This window comes from Hyaena hyaena, unplaced genomic scaffold (genome assembly GCF_003009895.1).
Source record: "Hyaena hyaena isolate Hyena2069 unplaced genomic scaffold, ASM300989v1 scaffold_247, whole genome shotgun sequence".
Taxonomy (NCBI): Eukaryota; Metazoa; Chordata; class Mammalia; order Carnivora; family Hyaenidae; genus Hyaena; species Hyaena hyaena.
Genome location: NW_024080879.1, coordinates 771,737 through 794,517, shown reverse-complemented (window position 1 = coordinate 794,517; position 22,781 = coordinate 771,737). Strand labels below are relative to the sequence as shown.

The window sequence follows — 22,781 nt, the reverse complement described above, 5'->3', positions numbered from 1 at the left end:
AAAACAAAATGGACAACACTAGCAGTAAAAAAGGAGATATAACTACAGACCCTATAGACATAGGGATATTATACATTTTATGTCAATAAATTTGGCAACTCAGTATATTTATACAATGGAAAGCCCCTAAGCAAACTCTTCACACACAGAGAACAACATGGATAGATCCCACAGCTATTACCTTGGAGACGGAAGGAGAAAAAGCACCAAAGAGTGTAAAGTATATGATGTTCTAAAACCAGCAAAGCCAATCTATGATGACAAAATCAGAGCACTGACAGCAGCTGGGACAGAATGTAAAAAGAGTGGAATCTGAAAGCAAAGAGGAACAAAGAATATTTCTGAGATCATGGAAAATACAAATTATAAAAAGTCATCATATCATACACTTAACAACTCAATGTGTATAAATTTGCCTCAATGTAGTTGATTTTTAAGGGGAAAAAAAATCAATAAAAAAATACCAAAGAAGTAGAGCTGTAACTTACATAAATGTAAATTTAGTCCAACATTTTTAATAATTCTTCAAAACATACTTTCTATTGTATGCCTCCTTAAAACAACAGAAACCATAAAGTGTGGTCCAGGAAGTATGCTAGATGCTTTCATTTGCTATTTCCTTGCAAAGGTCCTACATGGTGCCTTGAGAGACAGCTGTGTTACAGCTGAAAGGCAATAACCCTGGAGCCAGAAGAGCTGGGTTGAAGTAATGACTATGCATTATCTGTTAGATAGATATATGACTTAAGACATATATATGACCTAAGACAAGTTACCTTTTAAGTGTCTTCATCATCATGGGGTTGATATGAAGATGTAAAAATATTATTTTAAAGTATCTGGAAAAGCACAACACAAATACAAGTTTTATCATCCATAGTAAGTGCTCAGCAGACACTGATTAAAAGAAGAAATGAAAGAGATAAACAACAATGCGGGCAGGGATACAAGCAGACAGGGAGAGACAGGGGAGAGCATGTTCCTACTCACACTTGTTTTCTGTGGATGAGCAGGGGGGAGGGCAGTACAGGGGCATTCAGGCATGATGACATAATACCATGTTCCCATCGTGAGCAGTAGGTGCAGTGAGTAGGACACGGCTGGAATAAATGAAGGTCACAGCAAAGGTGACCTGGATCACAGCATTCTAGGCTAGCACTCCCTTGTCCTGGCAGAGCATGAGTCACTTGTCTACCTCAGACTCCAAGGGGCTTCACCGAGGCTCCTAAGAGTCGCAGTGAGTCATCTCTTGTGGACCTCTGAAGTGCCAACATAACAAATGAGCGACTCTTTAAAGTGTTCCAGTCCTCCTTATCCTTAGATTTTCATTTTGCTCTAAATGAGACAATCAGAGCAGAGATCATCTGGATAGAGTGGCAATGAGCAGAGCGGCAGCTTTGTGAAAACCTCGCTGGGTGATTTTCAATAGAGTTCCATGGAATAATGCTTGGCCCGACAGTACTCAAAATGTACCCGAGTATAAAAATCTAGAGGGTGACTACAAAAGAGGCCCAGAGTGAAGACCTGAGAGGTCATGTATCTTCACCCAAACAGGGAGCCACTGGTAAGGCACCCAGAAATTCAATACTGTACTCAATTACAATACGTCATCTGGCCGGGGTTTCAACAGAACGTGATGGGGGCACACAGAGGAGATGACGAACCAGGTGGCAGGGGAGGAAGCCGCGTGGGGCGATACTCTTGGAATTACTTGGGCCAATGGCATTCCAGGCAGGGGACACAGCATGTATGAAGAGTTGGAAAGGTCTGGATGGTGCCATCTGCAGGGCACAAGGAGTTTCATAGAGCTGGAGCATACTGTGTGAAGGGAAAATGAGGAGACTGTAGAGACACAGGCAGGCTCTTAAGTAGGACCTTTTCTTAAAGTCAGCCTGAAAGAATTTACATTTTACCTGGAAGATGAAGGGAAGCCACTAAAGGAATTTTTTTTTCTTCAAGTGGGCAGGCAGGCCAGATGCCCCTTGGGGTGAGCTTGGGCCTCGGAAAGTGATGTGAGAGTGGAGGGTGGGGTGTAGAGTACAGCGTCTGGTGAAGGTCCTGTGTGTGTTGTTTCTTATTTATGTAAGTGAACGACATTTTCCCTCACATCTTGCTGACGAGAGGTCTCCTCATATACCCTATACCTTCACATTGTACTACGTTGTAAAAGAATCCTAAAACCCACTGGATCCTTAGGTGTCCTGCTGACAAATATTAGCTCAAGTCTACAGGTGCACAGGTATCTTTCTTTGTCTCCAACAGGGTTCGGAGAGGGCGTAAGCCACGGAAAGATTTTAAGCAGGCAGTACCAAAATCCAATTAACAATTTTAAGGGATCGTTCTGGCAACAGGGTGGAACACAGACTGGAAGAGGACAAAAGCGGAGACAGGGAAAGTATTTAGGAGACTGAGGTGACCCATGTCGGGGATGGCGGTGGGCGAAGACAGCAGAACGCACGGTGGAGAGAAGATGCATCAGACGCGGTGAAGGGGCACAGTTCTCAAGGCTCGTCCCCTGGTTTATGTGAAGATGAGAAAAAGAAGGAATCAACCCGGACTCCCAGGTGTCAAGCTTGGATGTATGAACGGACAGGCCTGCTGCTCATCGAGATGAAGAATAAGCTCAACCTGCACTTGAAAGCATAAAAAGCAATGATACTGCACTACATTTAAAAAGAAAAATGAACGCAAACAAAACACAGGCTGTATAGACGCACATCTCTGCGAAAAACCAAACACTTAAATTCACAGAGAGGAATAAGTCAGAGTTAAAGAAATTCCTGTCTAACATATGTTGATGAATGAATAATCAAAGAATAACAAGAAGCCAATTCACTAACAAGAGAGCCATCTACTGCCTTCCAATGATAGTGCAGCGATGAAATGCCACAAAAAAAAATGTGGAAGAAAGCCAAGTTTGTGACCACTTCACACTGTACATGTATTCACAAAGTATCTGCCACAAAAATTTCCGGGGTTAGCACTTTTTAGCTAATAGCCAAATCTTTTCACTTACTCATTTCTCCTAAAAATATCAATTCAATATGTATCGCCATTTGAATATAGAACACTTACCTGCCATCATTGCTATCATACTGGCTTTATAGACATTAGTAAGAGATCCAAGTTCTCCTGTTGCTAAGATGGTTTTGAGATGAGCCTCCCCGCAGGCCTTGCGAAACTGACGAATCTCATCATACAGCGCTGGGGAAGGAAAGAATTGAGGCAGTTACAAAGCAGGCAAGTGATAACATAACTTGGCAGCCATTTGGAGCTGGTAGAACCCATCTCAGATTTAGGAAACATAAAACATTTGTCACTTTCTAAAAATCACCTCAATTTAATATCGCCTAGAGCATTCTGTTGCCATTCACATCCTGTTACAAGAAATGCTTAGTTTGCTACCATGAAACTTTCTGAGCCCCTGCCTGAGGTCCAGAACCGTGCAGCTTTTTAAATTATCATTATAATGACATGCAAATTACAAATAATTTCTACCTCTCCCATATGTTGGTTACTTACAAGAGAAAAAGACATTTATCCACCATACATATGGGGATGCACCGCTTTGCAAACTGAAGAATCCTCAGGTCCTTATTAATTCTTCCATTCACACATAATACATTCTCTTGTTAGAATATAAAGCAGGCCTTTCCTGAGAGCTCTGCTAATGACAATAAAGACATAATAGCCTTCCCCACTCTCTGCCAGGGTTATGTGTCTATATATCTGACTAAAGAGCCCTGAGCCTAGCCAGGTACACTGGATGTATGTGCACAAAGCCAGCTGTAGAGGGACTCACAGGGGCAGCCTTGAATCTATTAACCCCTGGCCCCCAGTACCAAATCTGTCTTTTGAGGGCTCCACATAGCACCCTGAAAGCAGATTTTTGAAGAATATGCATTAAGAAAGAAAACTATACTCATAACAAAAAGAAAATCAAGCGGAGAACATTTCATACTCAAAGAGAACTGACAGAATTTTAATAAACAAAATCAGTATAATGAGTATTAAATTTTTGAAAAACTACTTAGCATAGCCTTCTGTCATGATTGGCTCTTACCCTGCATCAGGCTGGTTGCATTCAGTCCTTGAACTTGGGCTGTTACTACTACCAGGGCTTTCTGTTCCTCTGCGTGTGTGTGTGTGTGTGTGTGTGTGTGTGTGTGTTGTAGGAAGTAGTTCTATGAGCACATGGACTAAACTGAGCAGGAAAGAAACATCTGTACTAAAGGTTAGGGTTAGGGGAAGCAGTTTTTAACGTGGAGATGAGACTTCCTTAATTCACAGGTTTACTAGAGTACATGTAAAAGACTAAAAATTGGTCACAAGTCAGCAAACTCAGTCAAAATCGTGAAAGTTGTAACACAATGAAGAAAACTCGCCTTCCCGATCTTAGAAAATCTGAACTTGAAGCTCAAAGTGAAAACTGAACACAAATAAAAGCAAAAACTCCATTACAGGATGCTTGCTGAAGTTTAGAGCTTGTCACCATCAAAAGATGGCACCCACAGAAGGTTTTTCAAGAAAGGGTGGAATACTCTTACAAATCCCTAATAATCAGTGGTTTTGAGCATTAGAGACGAGCTGAGATGCCACACCGCCTACCTCACCCTGCCCTTCCTACCCAAATTGTGAGAAATCATCTCACCCACACATCCCATATGACAACATGGGTGAGAATGGTATAGACAGCAACAACTGCGTGGCAATAACAATTTATATTCTTTTAACTCACGGAATGAATCTTAGATGGAATGACATTTCCTGAGTTACTGAATCTAAAAACAGAAGATTGTTCTCTAAGAACTACTGACAAGGAAATCTCTTGATCTAAAAATTCAAGAATACTACCCTAGAGTTAACTTGCAATTTAATTAATGATTTTTCTTCCGCAGTGCAGTGCTGCCATCAAAAGCAGGCTCGAGAGTCAGACCAATGTGGATTTAAATCCCAACTTCCATCTCTTCTTGTGTGACCTTGCGCAAGTTCTTCTCAGCCTCAGTTCTGTCCTTGAAGTGTCAATAATAATACTTACATTACAGGGTTATTATGAGGATTTAAAGGTAAGATATATACCAAGTACTCTGCACATTGTCTGGCTGATTGTAAGTACTCAAAAAGTGTAACCATTATTCTTAAGCTCAGAAACCTAATGAAATGAGTTTTAATTAAGTGTTGTGTGATAAAACCCAAATCTTATTCACAGCCTGACCCAACTCCTTGCACTGCACCAAAATCTTGTTATATGGATTAGTGCTGAAAATCAGTGAGCCACCAGATAAGGCTTGAAATGTTTTATTACAACGTTTGATCTGTACAACAAAATTCTGAAAACATTGATCCCAATCATATTTAAGAACAAAACTATCAGCCTTTTTCTAAAGAGTATTACCTTTTCATATCCAGTCCATGTCTTCACCTACAGTTAAAATTAACCAGGAAAACAAACAAACAAACAAACAAAAAACAGATGTACTTTACGACTCAATTATCAGCCACCTGGAATTATTATGCTCTGTAATCCATGATCCAAACAGAATGAACCCAAAATAGTCACTCAGCGCATACCCGCATTTAAACAAATATGTAACCAGTGCCTTCTCATTCTTTAACTGCCAACTCCTCAAATCCTTTCACTGACCTATTTCACCACATAACAGGGTCAAGTTTTTCTGAGCAAGTATCTTAATCTTTAGAGTTCAACTATTGAAGTTGCTTGTCATTTGTTTTTTCCTGTTAGTGTTCTGCCCAGAGTATACTGGAGCAATTCAATCAAAAAGCACACTGGACTTGTCCTTTGTAAAAATGTGGCCTGGACTCCCAACAAGCAAGTGCTTCTACCTGGGCCTCTGAACCTTACTGAGTTATGCAAAGATGACAGTGCATTCAAGATGTTCATTAGTATTACTCGTGTGACATGTGCAAGAGTCCCGTGGCCCCATGGCCACCCGCCCGCAGCATGGTACCCGTGCCGGCCAGTGACGGCCACGCCAGAAGCGGCCCGTAACCACACTTCCCACGGCACACCCAGCTGTATTCTCTGCTCCCCAGGCTTTCACGGTCCCATTTGTTCTCTAAGCCTGTTTTTTCCAGGCTTCTTACTGACTCAGTGCATTAGTCCGTATTCTCCTAACAGCTGCCTTTTCAGTTTAACTTAATCTGAGCTGGTTTCATTAGTTTCCAGCTCATAACCCTAGTATAACAAATATTTACTGAGAAGTCGGATATAGTGTGGGACAAGGGGCATGGGTGCCCCAACCGCCTGGGGTTCATATTCTAGCTCCAAAACTAATTTGTTGTTTGATTTGGGCAATTAACTCTTAAACTCTCAGTTTCATCTTCTATAAAATGAGGATAATAGAGGTATGCACACCTCATGGAGTTATTTCAAGTATTAAATTAGACTAATATGTATAACGTGCTAACGATGGTACCTGGGACATGGGTTACTGCTCAAAAACTGTCAGCTACTCGTTTTCCGGGTGCTGGCGTTGGGGATGGTGTTGTTACCGTCCCTGCTGAGTGCGTACTGGGTTCAGACACACAGGGACTTATAAAAGCAGAGGACACCATGATCTATGTTCCTTAAAGAACATACACACAACCTCTTTGGGGCTTAGAAAGCATGCTGGGGGGGAAATGTTTATTATGTCACAAACATTTTCTTTTTAACGTGGAGCCCATGCTCCCAGACTCCTGGAATGAGAGGTCTGTTACTTGCTGGTTATGTAAATTTACAGGAATCATTCAGTTTTCCTAAGTTCGATCACTTACAGAGCCTCAGTGTGCTTACGTGTTTTTGTAAAGATTAGATAAAACAATACATGTGGCGAGGACAGAGCAAGGCAGCTAGTAGGCATTTAATCATTCAATACTAGATTTCCATCTTTTTCTTTATATACTTCCAGAAATGCAAAAGTAACTTTAAAAAACAAAACAAAGTAAGCACTGTCTTAATACTTATGAAAGCATAATTGGAATTTACAAATTTAACATATAAGGAAAATAGACTACTTCACTCCAACACAAACAACGGAAGCCACAAATAAGCATTATTAGTGTCCAGGTGGTTCTGAGCACCTTGGCATCACAGTGAGAGATGAAACATGCAAATCAAAGTAACATGATGGCTGAAGTGTAACCGTCAATCTCAAATCATAATGTCCTTCAACATATTCAACTGTCATTTTCCTTTCAATATAAATGAGCAAAACAATGGAAAAACAAATGGGTGGATTTTCCTCCACATTAGCAGGAAATGACCGCAGGCTGTGGATTTATATGATTGCTACTGGAATACACATGTGGAGGAAGAAATCACAGTGGAATTAAGTTCAATAGATCCTCTTTCCAAAAAGACTCTTCATGAGGAGTAGCTACTCAAAAGAATGAGAAACCCCTAAGTCTTCAAAGCATCTTTCTTCAAAAATGCTCAGTGTTTTCTACACATCATTTAAACATCCCTGTGGGGCAGCTGGTAGCTATCTTCACATTTCATATACGAAAAGTGAAGTGTGAGAGATGAACGGCTTGCCTAAAATTTCCTCACACTTTGCTGCCTCTGTCCCACCACATGCATATACACAGGCAAGTACATACATGTTGTCGATACAATACGTTCTCAAGGACATGAACTGAAGAACTTAGCACAGTATAGTAATCAAAACCTAGAACCTAAAGGGACATTCACTCTCATTTAGTTCAAATTACTAACATTACAGATGAGCCTTATAACCCCAGGACCTGATTTTTATTTTTCTAGGGAAAACAAAGTTGAGGAAATTGAAAAGTTCCAGGATAACTCAGAAACATAAAGTACTTAATTTTGTATGACTTAATATACTAAAAAGATCTGTAACTTCCTCTATAAGCCTTCCGATGGGATCAGAACAGCACATTATGTTGTAGAGAAGTTCACGTGTCTGAATCAGGACTTTTCTACACTTCCTTGCCCATTAATTAGCTGTGTCACTGGGAAAGTTACGAAACTTCTCCAACCATCATATTTCTACTCATGACGGGATAGGAGATCTTTACTTTTAGAGCTCAAACGCACCTTAAATCCTGGAAATAAATGTGAAAGCAATTACTTAAATGATTATGAAGATAATCAATAAATTGTTTTTCTCTTGGTTCTACCAAGAGATATAAATGAAGACAAACTTTGATTTGCTTTAAAATGCTACACTGTTGTAATTACAACAGCTTCTTGCTATTGGTTTAGAAAGACGATTTGGAACTCTACTTTGTGGGAGCTCTTGGCCAGATAGAGGTGGGGGAGCAGAGGTACTCTCATGCGCTCACTACCATGAAGGTGGAGGGAAACTTAAGACTGACATATCACTAGGTCCTTGAGAAACTCTGGGTGAACATGCTGCCAGATCAGGGTTGGGGGTGGGGTGGACATCCTCATCAGTGAGGGCTGTGGATTCTGGAGGACTTACTTGGTGAGCTCAGCCAGCCTGAGTGTACAGTACTAGACTAGGGAGACAGTCTGTGTGGTCAAGAGACTATGCCACACATGGAAATTGATCAAATAAATATACTGAGGATAACGGGAACAAGATTTCTCATGACAAGAAGGAGGGACATATATATAGAAAGGGAGAGGGCAAGAATAGCCATGTGATGTTGGCTTGTGAGGAAGTCATGAGTGAGAATTCACAGTTTGATACAGATAGATACAGAACAGACAAATCGATATAAAAGCATGTGTATTTATATATGTGGATTGTGTATATGTAAACATTCATGTATTTCCTAGATCTGTCCACTGAGAAGACCTAGAAACAACAGCCTTACAGCAGTGAGCACACCTAGCACCCAGAACTTGGTTTTTAAATATCAATCTTCAACAAAAGAAAATAGAGGGGCACTTGGGTGGCTCAGTCGGTTAAGCATCCGACTTTAGCTCAGGTCATGATCTCACAGTTAGTGGGTTCGAGCCCCGCATCGGGCTCTGTGCTGACAGTCAGTTCAGAGCCTGGAGCCTATTTCAGATTCTGTATCTCCCTCTCTCTCTGACCCTCCCCTGCTCACGCTGTCTCTCTCTCTCTCTCTCTCTCTCTCAGACATAAATAAAACATGAAAAACAAACAAACAAACAAACAAACAAACAAAATAGGGCTCCTTGGAAAAATAACTGATTCCAGGGCTAGGGTAGAAAAAGTTAAAGACAAGCCTGAAATATTTTTGATAAGAATTCAAGGAAGTTCTCAAAGAATAATATGAGCATGTCAAAAGGACAGAAGAGCAATCTGAAGCAGCTTCTGATAGCCAAATATGGGATAATCTGAATATCAAAAATAAATAATGGGGACACCTGGGTGGCTCAGTCAATTAAGTGACCAACTTCAGCTCAAGTCACGATCTCCCCACTAATGAGTTCGAGCCCCACATCGGGCTCTGTGCTGACAGCTCAGAGCCTGGAGTCTTCTTCCAATTCTGTGTCTCCCTCTCTCTCTGCCCCTCTCCCACTCAGACTCTGTCTCTTTCTCTTAAAAATAAATCAATGTGGAAAAAATGTTTTAATATAAAAAGTAAATAATGACAGTAATGGGTTATAACCAATTGAGTAAAATAGGACTCTATGAGTTCTTACAAACAGAAAGGAAGCAAAGTAGAGGAGGAGAAGGTAATGCTGACTAATAAGTATAGAAAACAAGATGGAATTAGAAAACCACCATTTGACAACTATTGGAGTAAAAACTGAAGAATTATCAATGAATGCTAAAACTACTGAATAAAGTTAGATGAAGAATAGGATATTAATAGAGTCTCAAAATATCTCCATTCATTTCTGTATTAATTACCAGGTAAAACACAAAATACTGGGGCACCTAGGTGACTCAGTCTGTTAAGTATCTGACTCTTGGTTTGGGCTCACAGCCTGTGAGGTCAAGCCCTGCATCAGGCTCTGCACTAGCAGCGTGGAGCCTGCTTGGGATTCTCTCTTTCTCTCACTCTCTCTCTCTGCCCTTCCCCTGTGCTAGCATGTACTCTCTCTCAAAAATAAGTAAACTTTAACAAAAAACACAAAATAGTTATTAATTTTATGATGGAGAAACTTGCCAGAAAGCATCTAAGCCAATTAAAAATTAACACCCTCAATAACAAGACAAATGAACATCTTAGGACCCTTGAAATAATGTACTGAGAATAACTGAGCAAAACTTCTGTGGTACTTCTCCCCAAAATATATAATTTGAATCTCATGACGAGAAAAACATCAAACAAACCCAGCTGAAGCATATTTTGCAAAATAACAGGCCCCTAATCTTGACACTCAAGGAAAGACTGAGGATTGTTCCAGACTGAAGAAAACTAAAGAGACATGTAACCCTTGATCCCAAAATTAATAAAGACAATTTTTGAGACCATATAAAAAATTTGAACAAAGTCTATCGATTTAATGGTAGTATGCTAATCAATGTTAATTTCTGATGTTGATGGTATACTGTGGCTTGGAACAAGTGTTCTTGTTTTTAGAAAATATACACGGATATTTATGAGTAATGGACCAAGAGGTCTGTAACTTAATCTCAAAAAATTAAAACAACCATTACACATATACAATTTTATAAACCCACATATACACAGACAATGAGAAGGCAAAAGGTAAATGGGGCAAAATTTAATAACTGTGGAATCTCAGTGAAGAGTAAACAGTTTTGTATATGATTTTTGCTACTTTTCTGTAAGTTTAAAATTATTCAAAAATAAACGTTAAAAAGATATATTTCATATACTATTATAATTCATTTAGCATCTATGTATGTTTCTTATGGAAGGGCTTTCAAGATTATCAACTATTGTATTTTTTAAACAAAAAAATGTGATTATATATGGTACATATTACCTGCTTTTTCCCCCTGAAATATCACAGACATCTTTCCATATTAACATATACAGGTTTGTAGCACAATTTTTAATGGCTGCACAATTTTCCCCTGCGTGGTCATAAATAATTTATACAATCATTTTTCTATTATTGGATACTTAAGGTTTCAGATTTTGCTATTAGGAACAATACTTCAGTAAACGTCCTTATGGTTACATCTTTGCATACATCATGACCTTATTCCCTAGAGCTTTCATTATTTTTTTTTTTTCTGCTCACATACTCACATGCAATCCATGTTTGCTGTTAAAAATACAAACAGTATGGAAACTGAAAATTCTCCATTAAAAAAAAGAGAGAATAATTCTTGCATGTAACAGAAAAATAATAATCTGAAGGACTATTATAAAAGATGACTGGCAAATGAAAATGGAATTCAAACACCACGACTGCAAATTAGTCAGAATAATGCAAAATATAACAAAACACATACACCAGAGAAGTGGCTGGCATAGTGATGTCACATTAAAAACCTGATAATAAATGTTTTGGCTTATAATGAGGTTTTTAGGAGTAGCAAAAGTGGGAGTACCGGAAGTCCAGGATATATTACATTGCAGATGCGTAATCAACACAGTAGCAAAGCCAGCGGAAGGGTTGTCTCCTGTCTGTCCCCCCACATCCCTCCCACTGCTGCCACGCTGAGGAGGAGAAATGGACGTCGTAACCTGACCTTCTGCTCTTCACTCCCAGCTGAAAAACAAGTGAGGCTGGGTTGATGGAGTGTGCTCGCCGACAGGAGTCGGAGAGCTTGGCCGCGCTGGGAAAGGCCCGTGTGAGGAGAATGTAGACCCAAGGAGCAGAGGGGGTCACACTGCATCTGTTTAAACAGCATCCAGAAACGGCTGACAACTGGCTCTCCCGTCTGCCTCCCCGTGTCAGCGGGGACTTGAGTCTGTAGTGTTTTACTTGTCTTTATTCAAAATCATCTTGTTTCTCTCTAGCTTCCACCTATAAGGGAAGCACATCCTTATTCTTGGGGCACCTGGCAATCAGTTAAAGTTTTCTGGGAAAGTAAACTATGTTAGTAAAGCTTTTATGAATAGAAATTACGATTTAAGTAAAAACCCAGGTGTTTAAAGCCTACGTTTCCTATCTAAAAGTCATAAAGTAGATTTCCTTTTATATTTCATGCTACTCAAAGACCCTTAAAAATAATTGTTAACGAATATATCTAAGCGATTATTTTTTGAGTACCAGAAAGATGTTCAACACTGCATAAGAACGGCCTGGAAATATCTCTTAAGATAATTATATGTACAGTAAAACACTTAATATAAAGTGTACAGCAACCTTTTAAATTAAAAAAGTCACAAAATGTTCAAGAACAGTTTTCATCCACCAAGGCAACTAATTAATCTCGTAAGACTAAAACAGAGATGAGCTAAAATACCAGGTAGTAAAATAACCTACAAGAGATAAAACACACACATTTTGGTCAATACTATTTGAAGTTTCAAAGAATCATAGCCTAAAAACAAAAACCATAAAAGCATACAGCTGCTAGAAGTATCTCCAGAATTTTTCTGTTATAAATAACTTCCAAAACACAAAAAACACAGACTATAGATTATGTGATTCCTCCTCAAACAGTGTCTATAGATTTAGAGATTGCTTTTCTCATAAGGTATTCTGATTAACAGCTCTACAAAACAAAGAACAATTTCAATTTCTTTTCAGAGATGTTCTTTCTACCATCCTTCTTGTGTAAAAATCAGCAAGTAAGAAAAATAAATCGCTGCCCAGATTCATGATTTGCAGGATACACTTCATAAAACATAATGCTAGATAGACACTGTGGCATTGGCCCAAGTATTTCATTCTCTCACCCAAAAACTCTTGATGGCCTGACACATGTACTCTGCAAACCAGGTTTAGGAGAGCAAATCAGCGCTGACGAACTGAAGAGGATACAAGGGAGATCTGGATACAGGACACAAACAACACTTCCAAGTACAACACTGAATACGCTATGCTGAAAAATGTGACAGAAGAAGCCATCTTTCGGGTGGTGTCTGACGGTACTCTAGTATGCAGTGGGTTTACAAAAACTAGTAAAGTCAGCTGTAGGTCTTGAGCTCAGAGAACTGGAAGATTCTTGAACGAGGCAGAATCTGATACCATTTCCATGTCACTGGTAATATATTAAGGTAAATACATGCAGCAGAGAGAGGTCATTAAAACAGTAAAAAATGAACACCTCTATATTTACAGAGCATGGAATGCATTTAATTTTCAAACCCTGTTCAATAAGATTTATGAGATGATGAACCTCTTCTGGTGAATGTGTTCTTCAAAGAACTGTTTAACAAACGCAACTTCGATGTCGGCTTTAATATCATCATGAAAAAATACTGTATTATAGGTCCTTATCAAGGGAATAATACTCCCAGACAATGAAAACGCCAAATATAAAATCACAGGCCATTATAGCTCTAAAGGACTGTGGAAATCATTAAGTTTTATCCTCTCATTGGTAGCTTATTTAAATGGAGGCAGAGAGAAGTGAAGTGTTTGCCCAAGGACTAGGTATAAATTAGCGAAATTGCAAAGACTAAAATCCAAGTCTTTTAGAGTTCTACTTCGTTTACTCAGTACATGTACTATTATGGTTACTTCCCTTGACAACATGCTATCAGCATCAGGAGGAGGAGAGGGAAAGAGAAGGCACTGCAGCTGCCATGGAGGGACTGATTCATCTGGGCCAAGCAATGGGATCGTCAATTTACATTCATGATCTAATTCAATCCCCATTACAATCCTGTGAAGTAGATGCTATTATTCCTACTTTACAGAGAAGAAACAGATGACACAGAAAAGCAATGTGCCCAGAAGAAAACAGCTACTAATGGTAGTGCCAGGATTCCAACCAAGGTCCGTCTGGTGCAAAGACTCTGCTCTCAACTGTGCCTGGTCTCCCAGAGCCATCGTGCCTTCTTGCTCCATGGAGTTATTTGTTCTAGATAAGCTCTGGGTCTGACCACCTCCAGTGATGACTGGCTTACATGCTGGCTGGCCTCTCTTAGTTCAGCACGGCGTTCCCAGGGAGAGGAAAGCCATCCTTTTCCTGAGAGTCATCCTTTTCCTAACAGGTAGATGTTTCTCTGGCTAATCTTCCCAGGGTTGAGCCTTTAAGCCTTCTATCCATTAAGCCTTCTATCACAGCCAGCTGCAGATCCAGGCTAAATAAGCAGAAACACATAGGAAATACTATTTGTATTAATTAACCAATATATAAATTCGACAACGTGGGGCGCCTGGGTGGCTCAGTCACTTAAGTGTCTGACTTCGGCTCAGATCATGATCTCACGGTTTGCGGGTTCGAGCCCCGCGTCGGGCTCTGTGCTGACAGCTCGGAGCCTGGAGCCCGTTTCAGATTCTGTGTCTTCCTCTCTCTCTGCCCCTCCCCTTCTTGTTCTCTCTCTGTCTCAAAGTAAGTAAAAATAAACCTAAAAGTTTTTAAATAGATGGTTCAAATTAGTGATTCTCTACATCTATGGGATGATAGGAGGAGGAGGTGGAATCCAAACCACCTGGAACAGCTTTCACAGAAGAAGCCTCTATACGCTCACGTCCAACACCCAATGCCGACAGTACACACACTCAGAAGGGACAGTCTAGGTTCCAGGAGGAGAGGAGTTCAGGCAAATAATTTGAAAGCATTTCGTCAGGTAATTCTAAGAACCAGCAGAACTTACTATTTACACCCTATCCAGTCAAAACTACTCTCCTGAGGAATAAGTGCGACGGTATACGTTCCTGTGCCCGACAGGAAGGACTGAGGAAGTACAGGCAGGGAATGGAGTGTGCCATGAAGAGCAAAACAGGATCTGACAGTAAAAAGCTTACCGGCAAAGGGCCTGGCAAAACAAGAACATGCATTTTTATTTTTTTTTTTTTTAATTTTTTTAACGTTTATTTTTGAGAGAGAGAGAGTGCGAGTTGGGGAGGATGAGAGAGGACTCTGAAGCAGCTCCAGGCTCTGAGCTGTCAGCACAGAGTCCGACGCGGGGCTCGAACTCACAAACTGCAAGATCATGACCTGAGCTAAAGTCAGACGCTTAACCGAGTGAGCCACCCAGGGGCTCCAAGAACAAAAATTTTTAAATAAAAAGACATTTGACATCCAAAGGCACGAGAGTCTGAACTGTTAGCTGTGGGGGGAACACCTTAGGGGGTTCAGCCGCCGGGGAACGTCGCTCTGCTCCAGAACGGCGCAGTCACTGACACCACAGTTCGCAAACTAAACTGTATTTAAGAGAAGGTGTTCACGTCAAGTCCTTTTTCATGGATTTCTTTCTAAAATGGCTAGATTCTCCGATCTGATCAAGATTCAACCATTGTACTTAGGTAAAAATGGTGCATGAAAAGCAACGTGGTTTAGTGGGGAAACCAGGCATGAGTTCTGGAGTAAGCTGATGTAGGTTCTGGTGCTGGGGAGGCTTTGTGGTCTTCAGCACATGGAGCGTGGCTGAAGTCAGCGAGGACAGGAGGTTTTGGGGGCAGAGTATGCAGAGTGTGAGGAGAAGTTTGAGAACTTGCTGGGAGCCAACCTGAAGACCGCCAGCACTTCAGGGATGACGGAGGAAGGAGAAGACCTTGCATACAAGACACAGGGACACAGGAGTCATGAGAAACTTGAAGGAAAGCCTGAAGAATGCAGGATCCCCAGAGCCAGACAAAAAGAGTGTTTCCAGAAGGACCATGCACTGCATCAAATGCAGTTCGTTTAGCTGAATGGTAGAGCTAAGCAAACAACTGTGGAATACTCCCTGGGCATTGGAAGATAAGAGGGCAATAGCATCTTGATGATGCTTGTTTCAAGGGAAACAAGTAAATAGGACTCTTGAGAACTGTAGCCACGAAGGGAAAAACAGAAAGGGAGACGTAGCTGGGGATGAGGGGGAGGGCTGGCACGTGAGCTTTTTTTTTTTTAATTTTTTTTTTTAATGTTTTATTTATTTCTAGGAGAGAGAGAGAGAGACAGCGTGAGCAGGGGAGGGTCAGAGAGAGAGGGAGACACAGAATCCAAAGCAGGCTCCAGGCTCTGAGCTGGCAGTCAGCACAGAGCCCCACACGGGGCTCGAACCCAAGAGCTGTGGGACCATGACCTGAGCCGAAGTCAGCCGCTTAACTGACTGAGGCACCCAGTGCCCACACGTAAGCTTTTTTTTAATAGATAAGAAAAGCTTACATATGTTTAGGTACTGATGGGAATGAGTCAAAAGAGATGAAAGATACAGGAGAAAAAAATGGCCAACAAATGGAGTAAGGCCTCTGAAAACGTGGGAGATGAAGAGCCACTGAACAGAGGAGGGACTGGACTTAGGAGGGAGGAAGAGGAGGAGCCAAGGAAAGCAGACCTGATACGAGGACCTGGAGGGAGCCCCTGTCTACTGGTGTCTCTAGTTTCTATTTCTGTTTTCTCTAGGAAGTAGCAGGTAGGGCTTCTGCTGAGAGTGAAGGAGCCTCAACACAGGCAGAAGAATCAGCAGCTTGAGGAGAACAGAGACTTTAAATGGTCACCAAGGAGAATTCAAGAAGAGGAATACAGGCCTCCCCCCCGCCCCCCCCGGTCTCCTCTTTGTGTTCACACCTGCAACTGTGGACCCTGTGACCATGAGAAGTGATTAGGCTACGGTCTACATGGCCAATTTAAAAATGGGACTCTTTCGTGTTTCAACCAGAGTCCTACACACCTCAGTGCACAGAGAGGAGAGGGACCTGGGCTTGACCGTGTAATAGCGTGACAGACATTTCCATCAGCAAGTTCCAAGAAATCAATTGTAGGCTCATATTTTAGTAAACAGCTAATATTAAAGCATGACACTGAAAAATACAATATGTAATCAAAGTGAGGCAAATTAAGACAAAATACTCTAGTGATAAAAGGCCTCAGTCATTGCAGGTTTCTATTTAGAATTAAATTTCCAGTATTAAACGTTCCTTTTCAATTTGTTTTGGGTCAAGAGGTTATTAACATCATGAAGAAGTTAATAGAAAAGTATGGTCCAGGACAAAGACGTGTTATTACATTTTGCATGAATGCCTGTTATTAGGAAATTATCAGTTCCTAAAAACAACCATTCCTAGTTCATTAAGGGACAATTACATCAAAACTCATCTCCTATTATTATGTTATTTCCTAATTAGTATTCTAGAGACAAGAGCACAAGTTATAATAGAAACCATACTTCTATGTCTACAACTGTTTAATAAAAGATATAAAGGACATATAGGTTTTTATTATCTAACTAAATCACATAGTTTATTTCCAAATTTGTTTTACATATTATACTTATTCATTTTTTTCCTCTTCCTCTGGCCTGAAATCTTAACTGAAATCTATGACTCGAAGGAAACAAGAATTAATATATAGGGACAAGAGACATCTATTTAAAATAAGCCTCTTAAGAATGATTATAGGGGCGCCTGGGTGTTCAGTCGGTTAAGCATCCGACTTTGGCTCAGGTCATGATCTCATGGTTCGTGGGTTCGAGTCCCGCATTGGGCTCTGTGCTGACAGCTAGCTCAGAGCCTGGAGCCTGTTTCGGGTTCTGTGTCTCCCTCTCTCTCTGACCCTCCCCTGCTCATGCTGTCTCTCTCTCTAAGAAATAAATTTTTAAAAAAAACTTTTAAAAAGAATGATTATAGGGATGCCTAGGTGGCTCAGCTGGTTAAGCATCAGACTCCTGATTTCAGCTCAGGTCATGATCTCACCTTTCCACAATTCATGAGATTAAGCCCTACATTGGGCTCCATGCTAACAGCACAGAGCCTACTTGGGATTCTCTCCTTCCCTTTTTCTGCCCCTTTCCTGCTTACATGCACGTGTATTTTCTCTCAAAAAAAGACAAAAAACAAAACAAAAAAACAAAAAAAACCTGGGTGGCTTAGTCAGTTAAGTGTCCAACTTTGGCTCAGGTCGTGATCTGTGGTTCATGGGTTCGAGCCCTGTGTCGGGACCTGTGCTGACAGCTCAGAGCCTAGAGCCTGCTTTGGATTTAGTGTCTCCCAGTCTCTCTGCCCCTTCCCTACTCACACTCTGTCTCTCTCACTCTTAAAAATAAATAAACATTAAAAAAAAAAAGTTTTTTAAAAGAAAAGGAACAAAAATCAAAAGCACAAAAAGACATTTGTGAACTGTCAGGAATTTAAACCCGAAAAGGATTAAAAATGTTGATGAAGTATAGTTGGGAGTATGGGGCAAGAGGAATGGCTTTAACACATTTTCTAGATCATTCAGAACTGTGGTATCAGTGACTGCGTCATCAATGATGCTCTCAGAGCTGCTAAAATCTCTGAGATGACCTGCCCCACAGCTAACAGTACTGTGCCTTTTGACTTCATGTATCTTTTTATTCCGTGTCATTTTATTTCATGTATATCTGTGTCACTGTTATTTCACCTGGCCCTTTGCTTTTAAGCTTTTTACTGTCAGACCCTGTTTAGCTCCACAGGGCACACTGTCCTTCTCTGCCAGAACCTCCCTCAGTCCTTTCTGAGCACAGAAATGTACACCATCTAACTTACTGGGGATGTTAATATTCTAAGCTAAAAGACTATATTTTTCCAGCCTCACTTGCAGCCAAGATGGCCATTAACTAAGTTTGAGCCAAGGAGGTGTAAGCAAAAAAGTTGTGTGAGATTTTGAGGATAGGACAGCCTTTCTTTCCTACTATCTAGGAGACGAGTGGAAAGACAGGAGCTTCAGAAGCCATCTTAGACAGCAGCGTGCCCTTAATTACGAGAGCAGAAGCCATACACTTTGGAAACAGAAGGTAAAAGTAACGTAGGTCACCAAGAACTTTGTGGGGCTGCCACAAAACCCCTAAAATACCTACCTCTAGACCTTGTGTAACTACCGACTGAATCTTTGCCACTCTATAACCAAAAGCAATTCTTAATGGATAAACAATGGAATTAGGATTTACAGATGTTAGGGGCGCCTGAGTGGTTAAGTGTCTGACTTTGGCTCACGTCATGATCTCATGGTTTGTGGGTTCGAGCCCTGCATAGGGCTATGTGCTGACAGCTCAGAGCCTGGAGCCTGCTTCAGATTCTCTGTCTCCTTCTCTCTCTGACCTTTCCTCTGCCTTGTGCTCTGTCTCAAAAATAAATAAACATTAAAAAACAAAAGGATTTACAGATGTTAAGCTAGATGGACTGATGGATAAGACTCACAGAAAGAGGGGGGCCTGGGTGGCTCAGTTGGTTAAGTTTCCAACTTAGGCTCAGGTCCTGATCTCATGGTTCGTGAGTTCGAGCCCCATGTCAGGCTCTATGCTGACAGCTCATAGCTTGGAGCCTGCTTCAGATTCTCTGTCTCCTTCTCTCTCTGCCCCTCCCCTGCTCACACTCTGTCTCTCTCCCCAAAATAAATAAACATTAAAAAATTTTTTTTAAAGACTCACGGATATCCATGAAATCCTGGCAAGTCCAATAAGTAGGTTAAGAAAAAATATATTAAATATAATCCTACTGCTGGGGCGCCTGGGTGGCTCAGTCGGTTAAGCGTCTGACTTCAGCTCATTTCATGATCTCACAGTTCCTGGGTTCGAGCCCCACATCAGGCTCTGTGCAGACAGCTCAGAGCCTGAGCCTGCTTTGGGTTCTGTGTCTGCCTCTCTCTCTCTGCCCCTTCCCAACTCACACTCTGTCTCTTTCTCTCAAAACTAATAAACATAAAAGGGAAGTTTCCTCCACACATTAAAACAAACTCAGCATAAGTGACTTGCCTAGAATGATTTCCATATTGAGTAATAAAATATTAGAGGAAAGAATAAAAGTGAATAGTCTACTGCACAGAAATAACCACTCACCTAAGCACTCAAAGGGATCTAAAAAGTTCACATAGGTGGGCAACTGTCTAGGATTTGTGAGGGGAACAAGGATGAGCAATCCAGCCTCTGATCTAGTGACTTGTAATCTAGAACCATGACTTCCAAAACATGCTGCCTCTTTTCCAGTCCTCTTCATTTCATTCACTACGCAAGAACGAGGCCTCCCTCTTACGGAAGGACTGGCACATACCTTCCCACTGGCCTGTCAGCACCAAGGTCCTGTTAATTACCACATCGATTTCCATAGCTCCATCTTCCACAGCCAATCTGATCTCTTCCAATCGTGTCTTTAAATGGGTCTGTCCAGCTGGAAAGCCAGTGGCCACTAGTAAGGAGAGAGAAAAAAAGGAAGGGAGGGAGGAAAGAAGACAAATTTTAGTTGGTATCTCAACAAGGAATTTGATACAAAAAACAAGAACTAGCATTTAGACTAAACCATTAATGACACTAAAGAGCTTCACACTCTTCTTGCAAAGTGAAGTGTGAAGAAAAAGAAGGTCATCTCATATGGTGTTTGTGTTAGGATAAATATTAGTATTGCATCGTTTGGAAAACCTGAAATGAAGTTGCTGCAGTGATGCTCACGATGCCCTTTAAGTAAACAGATACTAAGAAAAGACGTTATCATCACAGCAACAGTCATGAAACAGTAGTTACAGCCCTGTCTTGATGGACACTGGATAACTATGGATCCAACTCCTAATCAAGTTGACTATCACTGTATTCTTGATTTACTCACTCACATTTACAGCTGTTATAACCAAATTGTAGTACAGGTTCTTCCCACTGCGTATCTTAAAATGAATAGCCAAGCACATGAGAATAAAGGAAGAGAATTCAGGAGGAAAGAGCACCTAATTTGTCCACAAAATTGGGACAGGGGTGAGTTGTGAAGAACAAGACCAAGTACAAATTTTAAAAAATGAAAATATGGCTACACTTCTGAAAACCTATAATATGTCTTACACGTGCATCATTAATTCCATTTCCATGCCTAACGATAACCTTTTGTATTTCCATGTTACTGAATTCCTTGGGCCTGCTATCTTATAGGAGAGCGTGCTTCCCTATGGTATAAAAGAAAAGCTGAAATGACGGAGGCTGATGAAAAATTAAGGTAGCTGCCAAATACTGTAGGTATATCAATACTGTATACTATGTTTCTTTCGATGTGTCCCTAATAAAATAAATTAATCATCTTTTTAGACTCCTTTTTCAAAGCCCCAGAATATTCCTCTTAACATCTTCTAAAAGTACAACCTAATTTTATATCCATCCACCCATATACTCACACACACTCACCTACACAGAAGCTTTTAAGACTCTTCTTTCCTTCATGCCAAGTCCTACTGAGTCTATCTTAAGCCAATAACTCCCAAACATACCCTCTCTACTTTATCTCCCAGGCTTTGAGGTGGTTCTCTTCATCTCCCACATGGACTGTGATAAGTCCCCCTAAGTCCCCATCACCCCTCCTGAATGTGTCCACTACCATCCCCTGACCCACTATATCATGAAACCGATCATGACATGAATCTGCTCAGAACCTTGCAGTACCTTCCCCATCACCAGAATAAAGCCCAGATGCCGCTGCCAAGCGTCTTCTCCCTATGTGATCTGGCCCTGATCTACCTCTCCAGCTTCAACTCCCAGAGCCACTTGCCCCCGTGTCCCAATTTAGACCCCAAAATTGCAAGCTACGTACAGTTCCCCAAATGTGCTCCTTTGCCTTCACACACGCTAGTTCCTCTGTCTAAAATCATTCGCTAACTCACCCACACTGCCAGCAACTCCGTACCCTTTAAGACCCTACACAGCTATTAGCTCCTCGATGAAGAACTCCCTTACTCTCTGTCACCAACCTCTGCAAAATAAATCACTCCCTGCTCAGAGTTACAAGTGTAACTTCTGCGTACCTTTATTATCATATTTTGCATACATATAATACTACATATCCTGCATGATGACGTTTTAAACTTGACTATTCCTCCTCAACAACTGAGTTTCCTTAAGGACAGGGAAAACACTTCTGTATTCTTGGGAAGTCACACGGTCAGCTACTTAGTAGACAATTAGATACTGAGAGAATGAGTAAATACAAATAGCTCAATAGATAAAACTAATTAAATCATCATAATAAAACTATATGGAAAGCCTCCAGGTATCTGAGTTGAAGAACTGGAAACAGACTGAGAGACAATAGCAACAGCCAAAACCATTTTACCCGAAGCCACTGGGATGGCACAGCCCGCTGCCTGCAGTGCTTTCACAGCGTCACACACTCGTGCAGGATAAACACAAACGGCGGCTGTAGTAATACCTACGAAGAAAGAAAACATAACAGCCTACTTTAGAGGAAGTTCAATTTGCACAATATGCTTTTAATTATTATTTATAACACCACACTGGCAGAAATCAAAATGGCAGGAAGAGTAATTCACCCATGATGCTGCACTGAATGAAAAAGTTTTAGGGGCGCCTGGATGGCTCAGTTGATTAAGCATCCGACTTTGGCTCAGGCCATGATCTCATGGTTTGTGGGTTCGAGCCCGCGTCGGGCTCTGTGCTGACAGCTCAGAGCCTGGAGCCTGCTTCAGATTCGGTGTCTTCCTCTCTCTCTGCCCTTGCCCCATTCATCCCCCCCTCCCGAGAATAAACAAGTAACAAAAAAAGAAAAAGTTCTGACTCCCCACATTTCCCTTCCAGGTCTTGACAATATGGGTCATTTTTTTTTACCGTAAAAGCCACAGAATAAAATAATCATGACGTACTGCTCTTTGAGGTTAATATAATACCACTTTTTAAAAGTTCCTAAACAGGGGTGCCTGGGTGGCTCAGTCGGTTAAGCGTCCGACTTCGGCTCAGGTCATGATCTCATGGTTCGTGGGTTCGAGCCCCGTGTCGGGCTCTGTGCTGACAGCTAGCTCAGAACCTGGAGGCTGCTTCAGATTCTGTGATTCCCTCTCTCTATGACCCTCCCCTGCTTACACTGCCTCTCTCTCTCTCTCTTTCAGAAATAAACAAAAACATTAAAA

General features: G+C 41.1%; 1 protein-coding gene across 2 annotated transcripts in view; it reads right to left on the bottom strand.

Moving 5' to 3' along the window:
- DERA (deoxyribose-phosphate aldolase) overlaps positions 1–22,781 on the bottom strand; it is a 125,949-nt gene that overhangs the window by 46,044 nt on the left and 57,124 nt on the right. For both annotated transcript variants that reach the window (XR_005530574.1, XM_039244648.1), the window contains exons 4-6: positions 21,971–22,066; positions 19,937–20,071; positions 3,076–3,204 (exon numbers count right to left, since the gene is read on the bottom strand). Coding sequence is in view for 1 of the 2 variants with exons in the window: in XM_039244648.1 (XP_039100579.1) it covers positions 3,076–3,204; positions 19,937–20,071; positions 21,971–22,066 (360 nt within the window). In the remaining variant the exon portion in view is untranslated. The remainder of the gene's footprint in view (positions 1–3,075; positions 3,205–19,936; positions 20,072–21,970; positions 22,067–22,781) is intronic.